This window comes from Chanos chanos, chromosome 1 (assembly GCF_902362185.1).
Source record: "Chanos chanos chromosome 1, fChaCha1.1, whole genome shotgun sequence".
In the NCBI taxonomy this organism is placed as follows: domain Eukaryota; kingdom Metazoa; phylum Chordata; class Actinopteri; order Gonorynchiformes; family Chanidae; genus Chanos; species Chanos chanos.
In genome coordinates, this window is record NC_044495.1 from 22,613,179 (window position 1) to 22,628,509 (window position 15,331).

At 38.6% G+C, this 15,331-nt stretch overlaps 2 protein-coding genes across 2 annotated transcripts; one reads left to right on the top strand and one right to left on the bottom strand.

Moving 5' to 3' along the window:
- Positions 1 to 259: 259 nt before the first annotated feature.
- LOC115811821 (sodium- and chloride-dependent betaine transporter-like) lies at positions 260 to 8,708 on the bottom strand. The gene is made up of 15 exons (XM_030774235.1): positions 8,513 to 8,708; positions 7,135 to 7,269; positions 6,903 to 7,043; positions 6,420 to 6,606; positions 6,078 to 6,134; positions 4,944 to 5,070; positions 4,484 to 4,618; positions 3,046 to 3,149; positions 2,815 to 2,939; positions 2,366 to 2,478; positions 1,984 to 2,121; positions 1,719 to 1,821; positions 1,189 to 1,289; positions 906 to 1,046; positions 260 to 439 (listed from the first exon to the last, which is right to left on the bottom strand). Exons 1-15 carry the CDS (start codon positions 8,706 to 8,708, stop codon positions 260 to 262), a joined length of 1,983 nt encoding a protein of 660 aa, XP_030630095.1.
- Positions 8,709 to 11,207: 2,499 nt separating this feature from the next.
- Positions 11,208 to 15,225, top strand: LOC115820260 (protein mono-ADP-ribosyltransferase PARP11-like). The gene is made up of 8 exons (XM_030783767.1): positions 11,208 to 11,281; positions 11,509 to 11,630; positions 11,791 to 11,911; positions 12,019 to 12,094; positions 13,573 to 13,645; positions 13,828 to 13,955; positions 14,190 to 14,341; positions 14,871 to 15,225. Exons 2-8 carry the CDS (start codon positions 11,517 to 11,519, stop codon positions 15,185 to 15,187), a joined length of 981 nt encoding a protein of 326 aa, XP_030639627.1. The 5' UTR covers positions 11,208 to 11,281; positions 11,509 to 11,516; the 3' UTR covers positions 15,188 to 15,225.
- Positions 15,226 to 15,331: the final 106 nt, after the last annotated feature.

Here is a 15,331-nt window from a genome sequence, read left to right on the forward strand (position 1 = left end):
GCTAAAAAGGAATACAATTCTTGTTGAATTTTTAAAAAATAGACATAAAATTCCTCCTCTATATTAACAAAACAACAAGGATATTTAAAAAAAAAAAAAATTGTTACACAAACAATTCTATCAAATTTGGTTGAATATCTGGTTTGGGCTTCCATGACAGGTTCAAGTCAGTGAATTGCACTAGAATACAAGCACCAAAGGATCTTCAAATTTTTCCCTCAAAAGATGACTGAGGCTTCCTGATCATCAGTAGGCACCTTCATGCTAAATTGAAGTTTTGTTCAGTGGTATTTCCTGAGCTGGGTTTGTCCTCTCCATCTCCACCTCTGTGGCTGGACCCCTGAGGACTGATGATGACCTGCTCACAGATTGTTAAAGGAGGCAGGTGTGGCCGAATCTGTCTCAGCTCCCTGGACGGGATGGTCATCCCATCAGAATTCTGCAGAACAAGATTTATTAACATTTTAATTGTCTTTCCAATTCTTATCATTCCTATACATTTACAGAAGAATATTAACTAACAAGTGTCTCACTTGCACTTCAAGTGACAGGGCCATTAACATGACTCAGTGTATCTCATGAGGTGTTTATTGTGGTACATGCAGTTTTGCATGTCATGTCTGTGGGCTGCTGAAAAGAGATGTAACTAAATTATGATTGAGTATGAGATGACTGGCCCTCTCTTAATGAAGGCAGCACTTAGTCAGCACTGATGGACCTACATAGATTATGTTTTTCTGTTATGTGAAAAGATGCTACTACAGTTCAATGATGAAAAGATAGAAGAACTAAGGAAAGGGTGACACTGTGGTAAAGGGACAGACAAGTTAACTCATTTGCAACTGGATGGATGGATGGATGTATTAGAGAGTAGACAGATGGATAGATGGTAGGAGCACACTCACCTTGAACAGAGTAACAAAAATGTAGATGGGAATGCAGAGCAAAGGGGTTAATCCAAGGAGAGAGGCCACTGCCTGTCTCAAACCAGAATTGAGGATTTGATGGTGCCATGAATTTGCCGTCAAATTATACATCATGGTGGCCTAAGGCAAAAAAAGCAAGAGAGGGCTTTTTGAGGATCTTGGAGAGAAAAATATGTAATATTATGAAATGCTTTGAAAATGATTAAAAACTACATTTATAGAGTGAAACAAAGGGGGTGTTACAAAGCAGCATTGAACTCACCCAACAGATAACTGGAGTGATAAACAGCCAGCAGAATTTCAGCACAGGGAATGGTCGGTAGCCTATCATGTCTTCAATGTTGTCATAGAAACGGTCAGCACCTGGAAAGCCATCAGCATTACTGCTGTTGCTTGTATTTCATAACTGCTAAATGTGAACGATCTCATTCCATCTGAAAAGACATGAAGCCTATGACCTGACTCTCTGTAATGGGATATTGCTACTGGTTATTATATAAGTCTTTGAGAAAGAAGCTCAGACATAGAACTATTTTTATACTGTAAAAAGCAACATGAAAAAAACGCACTCTCATATAACTGTTTCGCTTGTTACACATCCTTTAACATATCAGGAATATATCCATTCCTTTGTCACCTGTGCTCCTGTTACTGACACAAGTTGTCTTCCATGCTTTGTTTATACCTACTTCCAAGATCATGCTCCATGTTATTTAATACATTTAGTCTTTTGTCTACAAACAACCATGTTTGTCTTGACTGAGCTTAAATGTAAGGATTTGTCATGCTCACCATAGACCCAGCCAATGACAATACACTCAAAGCACGCAATGAATAGCAGATTGGTTCCACTGGGGCCATATGTGTCTACCAGTTGGAAAAGGTGGATCCCTCCCTGAAGGGTATACACAAAACCTGCTTTTTACTCTTGACAGACAGTATCAATGCTAAAATAAAGACAAAAGTGAAGCTCTCTTTTTCATGTTAAAATGCTTAAAACAGTTGTATTTGAATATGCATCATCTGTTAACCACCATATCTCTTTTTCTCTTCTGACCTCTGTAACGAGTGGAAGGCCAAGAAGGAAGCAGAACACTGCAATGATGAGTACCAGAATCTCACGCCGTCCGGGTTTCCTCAGAACACCGGGGAACAGGTCAGTCAGAGCTGTGGCAAAACTCTCCACACACACAAACTGATAGGAATACATGCACACGTGCACACATGCACACACACGCACACACATGCATACACACACACACACACTCACACACAAACACACACACACACACACACACACACGCACACACATTTATTTGATATGATAATTACAAAAAGACACATCATGTAATCACAAAGGCATCTGATCTGTTGGGCTTTATTAGACCCCTCACCACTGCCCCGAACCCCTTAGCATGTAGTATTCATCAGTGCAATACCTGGCTGTCAAGGCCCAAAAAAAGGATCATGAGGAAAAACAGCACAGCCCAGAACTGAGCCCCTGGTAACATAGCCAGTGCTTTTGGGTACACTATGAAAGCCAGACCAATACCTGAGAGAAAACCATGCAAAATGTGAGACATTTTCAACACTCTGTCTCATGTGAAATTCAATTACAATATTTTAAAGGTTATCGAGATAAAATCTCTCACAAGTGCGGCATATATGGACACAATGCAAATAATAGCAACATTAATTAATTCCAGATATAAAAAGTAATACCTAGAAATTTTAAATATGCATATGCACACTGAATACCTCTAACATTCAGTCCTATCAGGGATGGGAGGGATGCGCCCTCTTGTGGATACTGGAGACATCATAGGAACAAAAGCTTTGGCTACACAAGAAAGAGCACAGTGTGAGTTGTGCACAACATTGTACCTACCACTACTCGAAATTTCCTCCATGGATACACCGAGCTCATGGGACATAAAACCAAGCACTGAAAACACAGCAAAGCCAGCAAAGATACTGGTGCTACTGTTCAGGACACAGAGTCCTATGCAGTCCCTACCAGAAAGAAAAGGCAAACAAGGATTTGTAATTAGATATGGAAATGTCTCCTGTGTCTGTTAGTCTACGTTACCAAGATTATCTGGATGTGACAGTCACTGACTTGTAACAGTTGTTCTTGTATTCATTGTAGCTTCCCAGAGCAGTTAGGACTCCCTGACACACTGCATATGAGAAAAACACCTGTGTGCCTGCATCAACCCAAACCTACAGACAATCAGTGAAAAGAAGAGTGAGAAAACCAAAAGAAAGGTAGAGAGAGAAAAAAGTAAGATGCCAATATAATGAAAAAGAAAAGAAATAAAGAGAAACACACAATAAGAGGGATTACATTCCAACACATCTGTTACAATGTCACGGTTATTCAAAGTCAACATGTCTTACACAACATCAGTGATTTTTCACAGGGTTCTACATTGCTGTATGTCAGGAAAAGACCATTCCTATTGTAAGATATGTTAAGAGAACATCTGGTTAACATTAGTCAGAGCACTGGGGCTGGTCACATATCACAACTCATTACGTTCCTAACACAGCCTCTCTAGCTTCCTCCCATCTGTGTATACAAGGGGCCTACGCTCAAACGGGGGCCAAGATCCTGTGGGAACAGCAGGGAAAAGTTAACAGCTTTTACAATACTATTTCAGAGCTATGTGGAGCGTTGCGTAAGCATCCCTCCACCCCCAAAAGCCCACCCCACAATTCCATCAATTCCCATTACTCTAACTTCTACTGCTCAAATCTACTCTGCTCTCTTGTGCTAAAGATGCAGTATAAGACATTGTTCATTTTCAGTTGTTTATCCCACCCACACAGTTTCCGTCCTCTCATTTATTTTGATGTCAGTGTTGGTTTTGTTTTGCCGGTGCAGTTTCAGGCAAGCAAAGGAATATTAGGAGAAATTTTTGTTTCTCTGTTGAAAGCAAGGACTGGGTTTGGGCAGGTTTGCTGCCCTCCGCTGCAAAGCCATTTGGACACTACTGTGAAAATACACTCATGTGTATACATACATATGATTGTATTTGCCTAGAATGCTCCTCACTGATCACATCAAAAATTCCTGTGTAGATTTCAGGGACCAAGGACACTAGAGTTGTTCCACATGAAGAGGATGTAGAGATGGAAGACAAGAGCCAAGCACAGACACAAAGCTCATCTCTGTTAAACTTTTCACCCAGGCCGTCAAAGAAGGGTTTATAAAAACAGTGCGTATTGGCTAAGAGGTCAGAGTTCACCTCAAAGGAACATTCTTTGTCTGAGATGGGTTTTTTTGTTTAGCTCTATTGCCTGTCATTGTTTAGAAACTAGCTATGTGAAGTTTATGTGAAGTAACAGACCTTGATAATACAAGTGATGGTAAGTATTCAATTCGTTAAACTGTAATAAACTAAACTAGCTAACAGTTATCAGGGACTTAGAGCGCTAAAAGAACAGACAGAAGAAGTACAGACCGCAGTCCCACTTAGGGGTTGATTTGCAACTCAGATAATGAACATAGCCCTATACCCTGAAGCCTGTCTCATGCTTAGCTTAACGCTTACCCCTGGATTTCCCAGTTTAGATATATCTGGGTACAAGTAATAGAAAATCCCATCTGCAGCACCAGGCAGTGTCACCCCTCGGATAAAGAGGATGAAGAGCATCAGGTAAGGGAAGGTTGCTGTAAAGTAGACCACCTGTCACAAACACAACACACACACACAGTTTAACACCAGACTCTAGAAAGGCTCACCACGTTGTTCAATGACATTTTCAGTGGTGCCACGTCAGTTTCACTACATCTGTGGTATTCATGTGTGGATTTGGACAGTATGTTGTTTTATTCTTTCAAGTTGTTGTTTTTTATGTGGTGTGTTTATGCTGTAATGTTGATGGAATTTTTGATCTATTTTCTGCAGACTACAAAAGAGTAGTTTGTCTGCTTGTCTGTGTGTGTGTGTGTGTGTTTGTGAGTGTGTGCGCGTGCGTTTGTGTGTAATGCATGACTGAGTTACAGCACACCTTCCCCGTAGATCTGATACCCTTCCAGATGCAGAAGTAGCAGATTACCCAGGCCAGCAGAAGATAGAGGGCTAGGTCATAATGCACCTTGCCTAACGCATCATCACGTTCTCTGAGCACACGCTGCCTGAGGGGCAAGACACAAACATAGAAACCTTATGAATAGAGCATAAACATACGTAAAGTTCACATGTATCCACCAGCAAAAAAAAAAAAAACACAGAGAAGATTTAATTGTGAGTATAATAATATGTTGATCCATTTGACATAAGAAAGCATTTTGTTCATTTTAAATCCAATTTAAATGCACTATGTGTGACAGTGTATGAATTATCAACATGTCTGCTTGTGCTTTTTCTCCAGTTTATGACCTCCACATGTATGGATGGCGCAAAAACAGATCATAGAAATAAACCCCTTGCGTGATGCACACAGATGTTTCCTTTTCTTAGTGTACATTTGGAGAGTTTAACTTAGACCAGAAATGTGAAGAGACAACAAAATCACAAACATATTGTTCTCATTTACTTATCCATTACTGGGTTTCTCCCCTGATTTCCTAACTGTACACTACCAAGAATGTCATGAAAAGAACTGGGCAACTGAAACATTCTTGCACTTGAACTGAAACTTCTTTAACAGAACAATATAAAAACAAAAAAGAATACATTCACCCTTATACCTGAAAAACTGCATTAGAAAATGTCGCTTGCTATACTTTATTACTTTAAAATAGACAGTCAGCTGTCAACTGTCCATTCTGATAACTCTAGATAGAGTCATCACAATTCAACACATTTTCTTGTTATCTAATTTACAGTTCTTGCATAGAGAAGACATGAAAGCACTTCTCTGTTGCTCTTGGGTAACTGTGTGACTTCATGCTGACCTCAGCACTAAGACAAAGAGGAAATGGTGTGTTTCCTGATGGATTGTGTCAATGATGGAAATTTCTATAGCTTCTATATTTAGATTAACAGAAGCACTAGTAAATGTATAGAAATATTTCCATCCAGACTACATATTCTCGAAAGATAAATTCAGTTCACTGAGAGAAAAATATCTCTAAAATATCACTACTGGCATTCAAAGTCATTCATAAATTGAAAAACAGAAATAACAAAAAATACATACTTCCAGAACTCTTCCTCTGAAGATACAATGGAGCTATCCAGTGTGTAATTGGCACCACTGTGCAGAGAGAAGCACACCATCATGTCAAAGTTAATGAGTCTCTCTCTCTCTCCTGACACATCAAATCACATTCTCATCCACAAAGCTATGAACAAACAAATGCTTAATGAGAAAATATTAATATTTTCTGCAGGACAGCAGGTTAGCTCACAATTTATTGCTATTGTGCCCATGAGCAAGGCACTTGTTCCCAGTATCATCCCACAAACGTATGGTCTCTGCAAACAGTGCATTAACAAAATGTACATCAGGGCAACATTTCACGGTAAATCCTGTTGCTACAGTACTGTACTATTCACAGAACTTTTTTGCATAGTACAGATTAATGTAGCCCAACATTCAGCATTCTTCTCACTGGCTCCCAGGTACAGAACATACTGCAGGACGTAGTCATCATAGTCTGTGAAGTTGTGCAGGAAGGACCAATCAGAATCAGCTGAGTTCAGCCCACTGCTATTCTGACACTTTACTGTAAATGCACAGATAAAAAATACAGAGATTCAGTACAAAGTCTGAACTCCAGACAAAATTGGAATGAATGAACATTTAGACTGTATTACTACATTTAATCACTAGCAACAAACTGATCTATTGCTCCCCATGAAAAAAGCAAATAAATTCAGTTATTTTATCTGATGATATTGCAGTCACTTTTTTTTTGTGAATGTCATGTTCCTAAGCTTGAAGGTTGTTTTGTTATATTACCTTAAATTTTGTCATGGTGTCTTATGTAAGATATAGTTACATCTTATAAAGTTATCATACTTGTATTCCATGAGTTGTGACAGGTACTCCAGGGTAGAGGATTCTGGAAGGAGCTGAACAGGTAAAATAGAGCCCAGGCCAGAATCACAATGTAGTAGATGTTCAAGTAAATTACTATCACCTGGGATGCAATTCCCACTCCTACAAACAAACAGAAAACCCACCAAACTTTATATCTCAGATGTCTTTGCAGTAAATGAAAACTTTAGTCAGCAAATAGAAGTTTTGTCACCCTCAAACATTGGACATATCTTTCTCCAGGCTGTGACCCCTCCTTCACTGGTGTACTGGCCCAAAGCAGTCTCCAGGAAAAAGACAGGGATGCCACAGAAAAAGAGGAATACAAAGTATGGCACGAAGAAAACTCCTGGGTAGAAACAAAACCAGACGAATGATATGAATGTGTCATTCATACTTTGCAGAGTGCATCAGAACATGAAATCACAATCTGTGCCATCAGAAACAACTACAGGTTGTTTCACACCCCAGAATCCTAATACAAATATTTTTATATAGCCAAATAAGTGAAGTAGTAGGACAGAACAGGACAGTTAACAGAAAAGCTGTGTTATTGCTTTTAAACTGTATCTGCTAATGAAACCCAGTAAAGTATTCTGAGGTGTCATTTTTAACATATATACAGGGTTCGGTCAGATTACTTTGAAATGTAGACAGTTACCGAATACAAATTACATGGCAATTTTGTAATTACTAATGTAATCCATTGGATTACAAAAAAAACGTAATCTAATCTGAACACTTTTGGATTACTTCAAAATCAAACATTGAAAATATAGCACTACTAAAAAAATGGATGCAGTGCAAAACAGTACTGGCACAAACTACAGGTGTACTGTGTGTATTCTACAACATGATGCTGTTTCTTTTGTGTAAGTTTTTGTTGCTGCTGTTTTTTTAATCAAAAGCCACAGGGAGGAGTTTGCTATTGTAATGTAAGAGGAGCACTTGTTCATAATTTTAAAATTGCCATATTTTAAAAACATAATCAAAAATGCAATCAAGCAATCCTTGACAATGTAACTATAATCTAATTGCACATTTTTTCAAATGGAATCTACACTAATTCTGGTTACTCACTTTTTGAAATCTGATTATGTAACCCTAATCCTGATTACATGTAATTCATTACTACCCAACCCTGTATATATAGCACACTTTTCTGTGAACTGATGACTGCGGCATGCAAGAATATCTAAGCCAAATGCCCTGAAAGAGTTCTAGTACTTGTAGAGATTTCGTGTACATTTGTTTTCACATTCTTTTAGTGCTGGACTTTTTGTGAGCATGAAATAAACTATACTGTATTTGAACATTTCTTCTAGCTTTGAGGGTAGGCGACTTTTACTGTAAAGCACAATCATGAAAAGCCCTGACGTCTTGAACAGGAAGTCCGAATTAAGATTTCAGCAGAACAGAGAGAGCCTTTGAGCTGGCCTGGTTCCAGTCTCTGGTTTGGTTCAATAGATGTGTGCTTCATTTATTGTACACTGACATGAGACTCCACCCCCAGTTCTAGCAGACAAAGTGCAAAACCCTTAGGCTATCCCTCTCATACAAAGATATTTTTCCTTATTCTTCTCTTCCCTCACCTCCTCCATTTTTGTAGCACAGGTACGGGAAACGCCACACGTTACCCAGACCTATGATCTCTCCAGCCATGGAGAGCAGGAACTCGGTTTTGTTTGCCCACTTGCCCCTCCGCAATGGCCTTCCACTTGGGGTCCCTTTCAGGGTGGCTGACTCTGCAGCCTCATCAGGAGAACCTCCGGCTGCTGGCTGATTCATGTTCCCTCAGTGCTGCTCTCTCAGTCTCTCTCCGATGCACCCTGTAATTGCATGTCCAGACCTGTAACTTTAAGACAATTATACTAGTCCTGCAAGTTTTTATTCTATCTAATAAAGAGATAGACAGAGAGAGAGAGGGAGAGGGAGAGAGAGTACGAATTTTGTTTGTAAAAGAGTAATAATAATTTCTTCAAGGATTCTTGTAAAATACACATGGGCTAATTCTTGGTACCAAAGAACACCGTCAAACCAGTTTATCTACACATTCAGGGCATACAGAAAAGAAATTCTAAACGTAAAGTGTAAAATTCGTTCAAAATGTTGAAAAAAGACAGAGCATGGGACAAAAAGAGATCATGATGAGCAATGTGCAACTTAGGTAAAACTGACATATAACCAATTTGAGTGCAATAAAATGTGTTTGTTTGTTTTTTGTTCTCTTTACTCTTTCAAGAGTCTCTCAAAAAGGTTTGCATGATTTGCACGTGTCTAACATCCCAGTTGTTGAGCTAAGTGTTGTGCCTGTTTAATAAAGTAAATAACAACAACTAAAAAGTCATAGAGGATTGACATAGTTTACAAGTGAAGACGTTGCTTTTAACTTACCCAAAATTTTGATCTGCGACGTACTTGCTGGGTGTTCGAAGCAGTTAACGGTTATCGACGCTTACTGCTTTCGACTCGCACTCACTCTTGAAGAAACGTAGACTGCTGAAGTATGTTCCTAGGAGCGAAGGTCCTAAACTATGGAGAGCAGTTTGGCCCATTACAAAATTTGGCAGCACTTAAGGAAATTCCACAATCGTACTGGCATGTGTATCATTGGCTTTTCGTCAATAAACATGAAACAAAATTCCGTAGTAGTTTCATATGTTAAACTAAACAAAAGTTTTGAAATGCCCTACAGATGGGGACCAGATTAATGACAATAATATCTACGATCTGTGTTGGAATCTAGTGTAGACGAGAGAGGAGCAAAGAGCTTTTCTTTAATTATGAAAAGAAAATGTGAGTTTGCAGGACACCGGCGACTCAGTGAGCGTATGCTCTGATTACTTTGCATTTGCATTTCTTATTTTGGAAATTGCAATACAGTAAATGCTCTCTCTCTCTCTCTCTCTCTCTCTCTCTCTCTCTCTTTCGAAACTTGTAACTTGTCACACACAGTGCTACCACAGAGACATTACTTCAGTTATGCCTAAACAAATCCACAGTAAGCAATCCCTGTAAAAATTACAAGGGATGACCAACCTGGTTTTATCTACAAGGTGTAGGTTATTTTTAGGTTTCAATGACAATCCTATGCTACCTGTAGTTAGCAATACACAAGAAAATTGTTTTTTACTTTTTACATTATACTTTTTTTTTTTTTTTTACATTAACGCTTGCTCTGTAAGAAGTATATCATGGGTCAAATGATCTCATCCTATTATGACGAAAATTTGAATTAAACTCCAGACTGCCCCCCATAAGGAAAAGGACGTTTTCAATTACTTCGGCAAATGATGACTACAGTAATACATTGAACCACACCATTTCTTGTACTCGACGTGAAGCATCAAAATTCACAAAATTTCGCTGGACAGTCATCATTGGAGTTAAACGAATACACAATTAACCGTTATTTCAACAGTGACTTAAAATCATCTTCCTCTAAAAATGATGCATTAATTATAGCGAATGTTTAGCAGTCGCTGCTGGTAGACTTGCGCAATAGCCTAATATTAAAAACAATCGCAGCGTCGCCCTTTAAAGTTGAAAACAGAGTTAAAATTGTATAGCGTGTTGGTTTTACAGTTATTGTACTACGTACTCCACCTGTTCAGTGGAGATCTAACGTTAGTGTGACTGTCTTAAATGCATTGTTTAAAATCCATTATTACAAAACATTTCTACATGATTGAATAGCTGGTTTTGGTCGTTGTTGTTCCGTCATCTATGATGTGTCAGGTTTTAAGAAACTCGCTCTATCTTCGCTTGGACATTGAGTGATGGGGCAGGTCTAACACACTCAGTGGTAGCCTACTAATGAAGCAGATATTATCACGATGTGTAGGGTATCGCACCACTACAAATTTGGCCATACTAATACATTTAACGTACAACTAGGTGAAAATGTATCTTTCCCCCACATAGGCTGCGCTAAGCAAATATGAATTGCGTATGGTAATATTTAAAAACATCAATTGTGCAGTAGGCCTGGATGAACACTTTTATGAATGAATGATGAAAACCTTACTGGTCTTACAAACAAATAGTATTATTTGAATATTTAATAAAGTTAATTTATTACTTTCGTTTCCGATTAAATATTATCATTTTCGAGTTTCAGACAACGCACTGCTACAAAAAAATAGTAGCCAATCCTGCATCAGACCAAACGCAACATCTGACTCTGACGTCGTTAGTGACGTTTCCAAACGGAAACGGAACAATAACAATGCTCATGATTACAGTAAATAGAAACTACTTACATGAAATAACTGAAATGGCGTATCAGTTATAGAATGAAAATGAATTAGTATTCCTTGCTACAATATTTTGTCTAATCAAGTGGCAAAGGCTAAAAACACGTAAGTAAACTAGCAGCACAAACGTTTCATTTAGTCTCAGTTGTCAACTCGGATTTAAGGCTGCACCAGTGAACCAGCGCCGGGCTGATGTGTAGGCTACACTGGACTGAAACAGTGCTAATATGTATCGTCTGTCTGTTGCCATAGCAGGAACATGTCTTATACCGTGACATTTTGCGTTCCATTGTTGTGAAAAGCTGTTATGTCTCCTCGTGAAATGTTTTCAGGAGGCGCTATGTTTGCAACAAGGACACCCGAGGAAGAATCATGCGAGGAAGAAATGGACACATCAGAGACCAACTGGTGCTGGTTTTATCTAGCTGAGTGTGGAGTATGGCATATGTTTGAGGTCGGTCAAATGTATCTACTCATCTTCCATCTATGGTTGTGTGAAATGAACACAGTCACCTCAGTAATATTCACAAGAACATTCTGTATAATCCTTTTAATGTTCATCCCCCCCCCCCCCCCCCCCCATTATATCTGATATTTTTCTTTGATGACTGCAGGTTGATCCAAGCGCAGGATGCTCAGTTACTAGTGAACAAATTGAACAGCACTATAGCAGGAACCAGCACGGCACCATGGACTTTTATACACCCAAATACACTTATAGATTAGATTTCTCAGGTATTCAGAAAAATAAACAAAGTCTGCACTGTGAATATGTATGCTTTTCTGTATAATGTGATATGAAAGGAATACCTTATGTGTTCTTGCTTCTCTTGTAATTTCAGTAATGAAACAAATCAACATGATAACAGGAAAACAGAGACCAATCAAAAGAGCTCTGCATTCTGCAACTAGTTTTAGGTAAGCCTTGATTTTATGTTTATTCATAAACGTTGTCCAAAGCGTTCTCAATTTAAACTGAGTGGTCAGAAAATGAAAAGTTGATCCACTTTCATTTATTGATTTTATCTACAGACCCTGTAAGATTAGTATGTTTTGTTGCTTTGTTTCTCAATTTGAATTTCTTCACAAAACATCACAGCACAGGAACCAGTGTGCACAGTGTTTCAGGTAGCTTGCTTTTCTGTTGCCTCCTTACTAGCGGAGAGCAAGCACTGGGTGATTGTATTCATCTTTACTTGGACAGAGCACAGACCCCTTGCTGTTTTTGCAGTTGCTGGTTTGTTTATAACCTGTGTGGCTAGATCACAGTACCTTTTCAGGAGCTGCGTGGCCATGAAGAGTTTTTGTCGCACCTTGATTACAATCTGTCTGTTAATGGTCATGCAGATATGCTACTTGGACAATTTTGCAATAGACACAATGCAGCTGTCACAAGATACAAAGTGAATTTCACACATGATTGCAGATTTGAGCTGTGAGGTGTGTGAGTGGAATATGAACATCCATTTGAACTGTGAGCCCCACGAGTCAGTAACCACGTGCCAGTTTGTTGTCAGCTTATCTTGTCAGCATTCACATATATATACAGCAGAAACCTGTCAAAATCGTTTTAGAGGGGAAGGGTTTAGTCTAAGATTAGTTTAATATTCATATTTTTAAAAATCCTTTTACAATTTGACATTAGATGCTTGAGAAATATGATCTGGTTAATGTAGGAGAGAGTAAGATCATGCTCTATGTTTTCATGCTACAGTATGGCTAGTCAGTCAACCCTCTGTGTGAAGCGTTCTTTAGCTGGTTTGTCTGAACTTGCGGGGAAAAAACTTCACACAGGGTATGAAGTGAATTTCAACTGATTAAAGCACATTACAAGAATGCCAGGCAAACAAATAAACAACAAACTTTGGGATATTATGAGATATTAAAAAGGAATATTATACAATCTACCTCTATTCAAATGCCCTAGAGTTGCAGGTGAATGGTTCTGGTTAACCAGCAAAATGAAGTATGCTAGCAGTTATTTTATTTTCGTTAAAGGCATGAGGCATGGTCGAACATTATGTTTATTTAACTGAAGGCACTGGCACAGCAGTGTCCATTACAACTAAGTGCAAACAGGCTCAATGTCATAATCATAACTGAATGTTTCTTAATGTCTATTATTTTTCAACTGAATATCAAACTATCATTGATTTTTTTTCCATGTCAGTATTAAACCTTTTTAAAAGTGAAAACAAATTTCCAGTTACTTATTATAGAACAATAAAAAAAAGAGTTCATTTTATGACATCTGAATCCAAATTGAAAGTGTTTTAGACAGAATGCCTGAACAGTCCATGCCTATTGGAGTTTGCTTTAAAAAAAGGAGCTATATATATGAGGGGAAAACAGCCCACAGTCCAAGGTAATCATCCGCTGTGTATGTTTACACTCAGGTTCATCTGTGACAACCTGGCTCTCCCTGTTCCCTGTCACTGGGAAAGGATCAATACAGATGAGCCCTATCAGGTATCATTATATGTGAGAGCATGCGCCTTCAGCTGTGGTGATGTGAGACTGGGTGGCTCCCTACTCTCACTATTTGTCATGTTCAGTGTATTATAGCAAAACAAGAGTCAAAAGTGAATTTAGCTGTATATTGCAGCAATACAGACAGGTTTTTCTCAATGCATAAATGTGTACTCTTTCAGCTCATCACTCTTAGCAGAGATACCTTTGAATTCAAAGAGGTGGCCAGACTGTTTGAGAGAACAATGGGACAACCCATCAAATCTGTCCAGAGAATACAGAACCTGGATCTCTGGGAGTTTTTTTGCAGGTTGATTCCACTGTTGCTTATATCATAAATAATATCATGATTGTGTTGATCACATGGCCATTGTTAAGGATGTTAGGTGCAGTTGCTGGTGAGTTGTATGATTTCTGTTGTTTTAGTTGTAATAAAACGTGGTTTGAGTTTTCATGAATCTGAAGTAGAAGTAGGACAAATTAATATTTGCAATGTTCAGGCAAGAAATCTTTGGGCTTGTTCAACTTTGTGTTTTCTCCACAGAAAAAAAGCCCAGTTGAAGAAGATCAAGCGTGTTATGGACCTTGATGAGAGGATGTTGTTTCACGGTACAGCCCATAGTAATGTGCAGGCCATATGCACTTATAACTTCGACTGGAGACTCACTGGGAGTCATGGTGATGTCTATGGAAAAGGTAAAGTTAATCTTTTCCCTTTCAGTCTACCTAAAGCCTAGTCCTCTCCCTTGAAGACAATCGTAAAAACTATTTGTAACCAAATAGTTTTAACCATGAACCATCCTATTTAGGTTTTAATTCATCTACAAGGTAGATTCTGGTAGAAGTTTCTGGTGACTGGTTACAGGCTGCAGAGATAGGAAGGGAATCTTGTATTTACAGTAGGGAGTGACACAGTTTAACACTGTAAATGAAAATTTACCATAAATGTTCTCAGATTCGGTCCTCATAAAATAGAATGCGTTCATGGGCGTATTTACAGTGAATGACACCTGTACGTATTGTGTAAATAATTAGGTGTGTGATAGAGTCAGGGGTTATGCGTTCCATTTATAACCAAATATAAATAATGTTTCACAAGAAACTGTCCTCGTTTGATTTCACTTGTCATTTTTGGACGACTGACACATGACTGATACACCATGTGATAGATCTTACATGATGTTTAATACAGGCTCTTAAAGAATATTTTGTGTCTTTCTCATAGGGAGCTATTTTGCAAGAGATGCCAAGTATTCCAGCAAGTTCTGCCTGTCGACAAGCAAACATAATTTCACCCTGCAGAAACATGGCCTGGCTCCTCCAATATTTCAGAGTGATCCACCGTACAAGTGCATGTTTCTGGCGCGGGTCCTGGTAGGGGAGTACACCTTGGGTCAGCCACACTTATGCAGACCCCCATCCAAAGATACCAGCATCTCCAACTTCTTTGATAGCTGTGTGGATGACATTGCCAATCCAAAGATCTTTGTCGTATTTGATTGCAACCAGATATACCCAGAGTATCTAATAGAGTTTTACTAATTCCAAGTCTGGTGTGTGTCTCTGATAAAAGAAAAAAAAAGCCCTTTTCAGCTTCAGTTTTTAAACTATGAAGTGGTGAAATGGGATTCCTTTTTACCTGAAATTTAGGTAAAATTAGTTATAGTGGATATATGAAACAACAGA

Excerpts from the sequence above, each read along its gene's own strand:
- LOC115811821 (XM_030774235.1), bottom strand. The coding sequence starts at position 8,708 with ATGAATCAGCCAGCAGCCGGAGGTTCTCCTGATGAGGCTGCAGAGTCA. Across the intron at positions 4,619-4,943 it reads GTATCAGATCTACGGGGAAG|GTGGTCTACTTTACAGCAAC; the intron begins GTGTGCTGTAAC and ends TGTTTGTGACAG. Across the intron at positions 1,047-1,188 it reads TCACTCCAGTTATCTGTTGG|GCCACCATGATGTATAATTT; the intron begins GTGAGTTCAATG and ends TTTTTGCCTTAG.
- LOC115820260 (XM_030783767.1), top strand. The coding sequence starts at position 11,517 with ATGTTTGCAACAAGGACACCCGAGGAAGAATCATGCGAGGAAGAAATG. Across the intron at positions 11,912-12,018 it reads TTATAGATTAGATTTCTCAG|TAATGAAACAAATCAACATG; the intron begins GTATTCAGAAAA and ends TTGTAATTTCAG. Across the intron at positions 12,095-13,572 it reads CATTCTGCAACTAGTTTTAG|GTTCATCTGTGACAACCTGG; the intron begins GTAAGCCTTGAT and ends GTTTACACTCAG.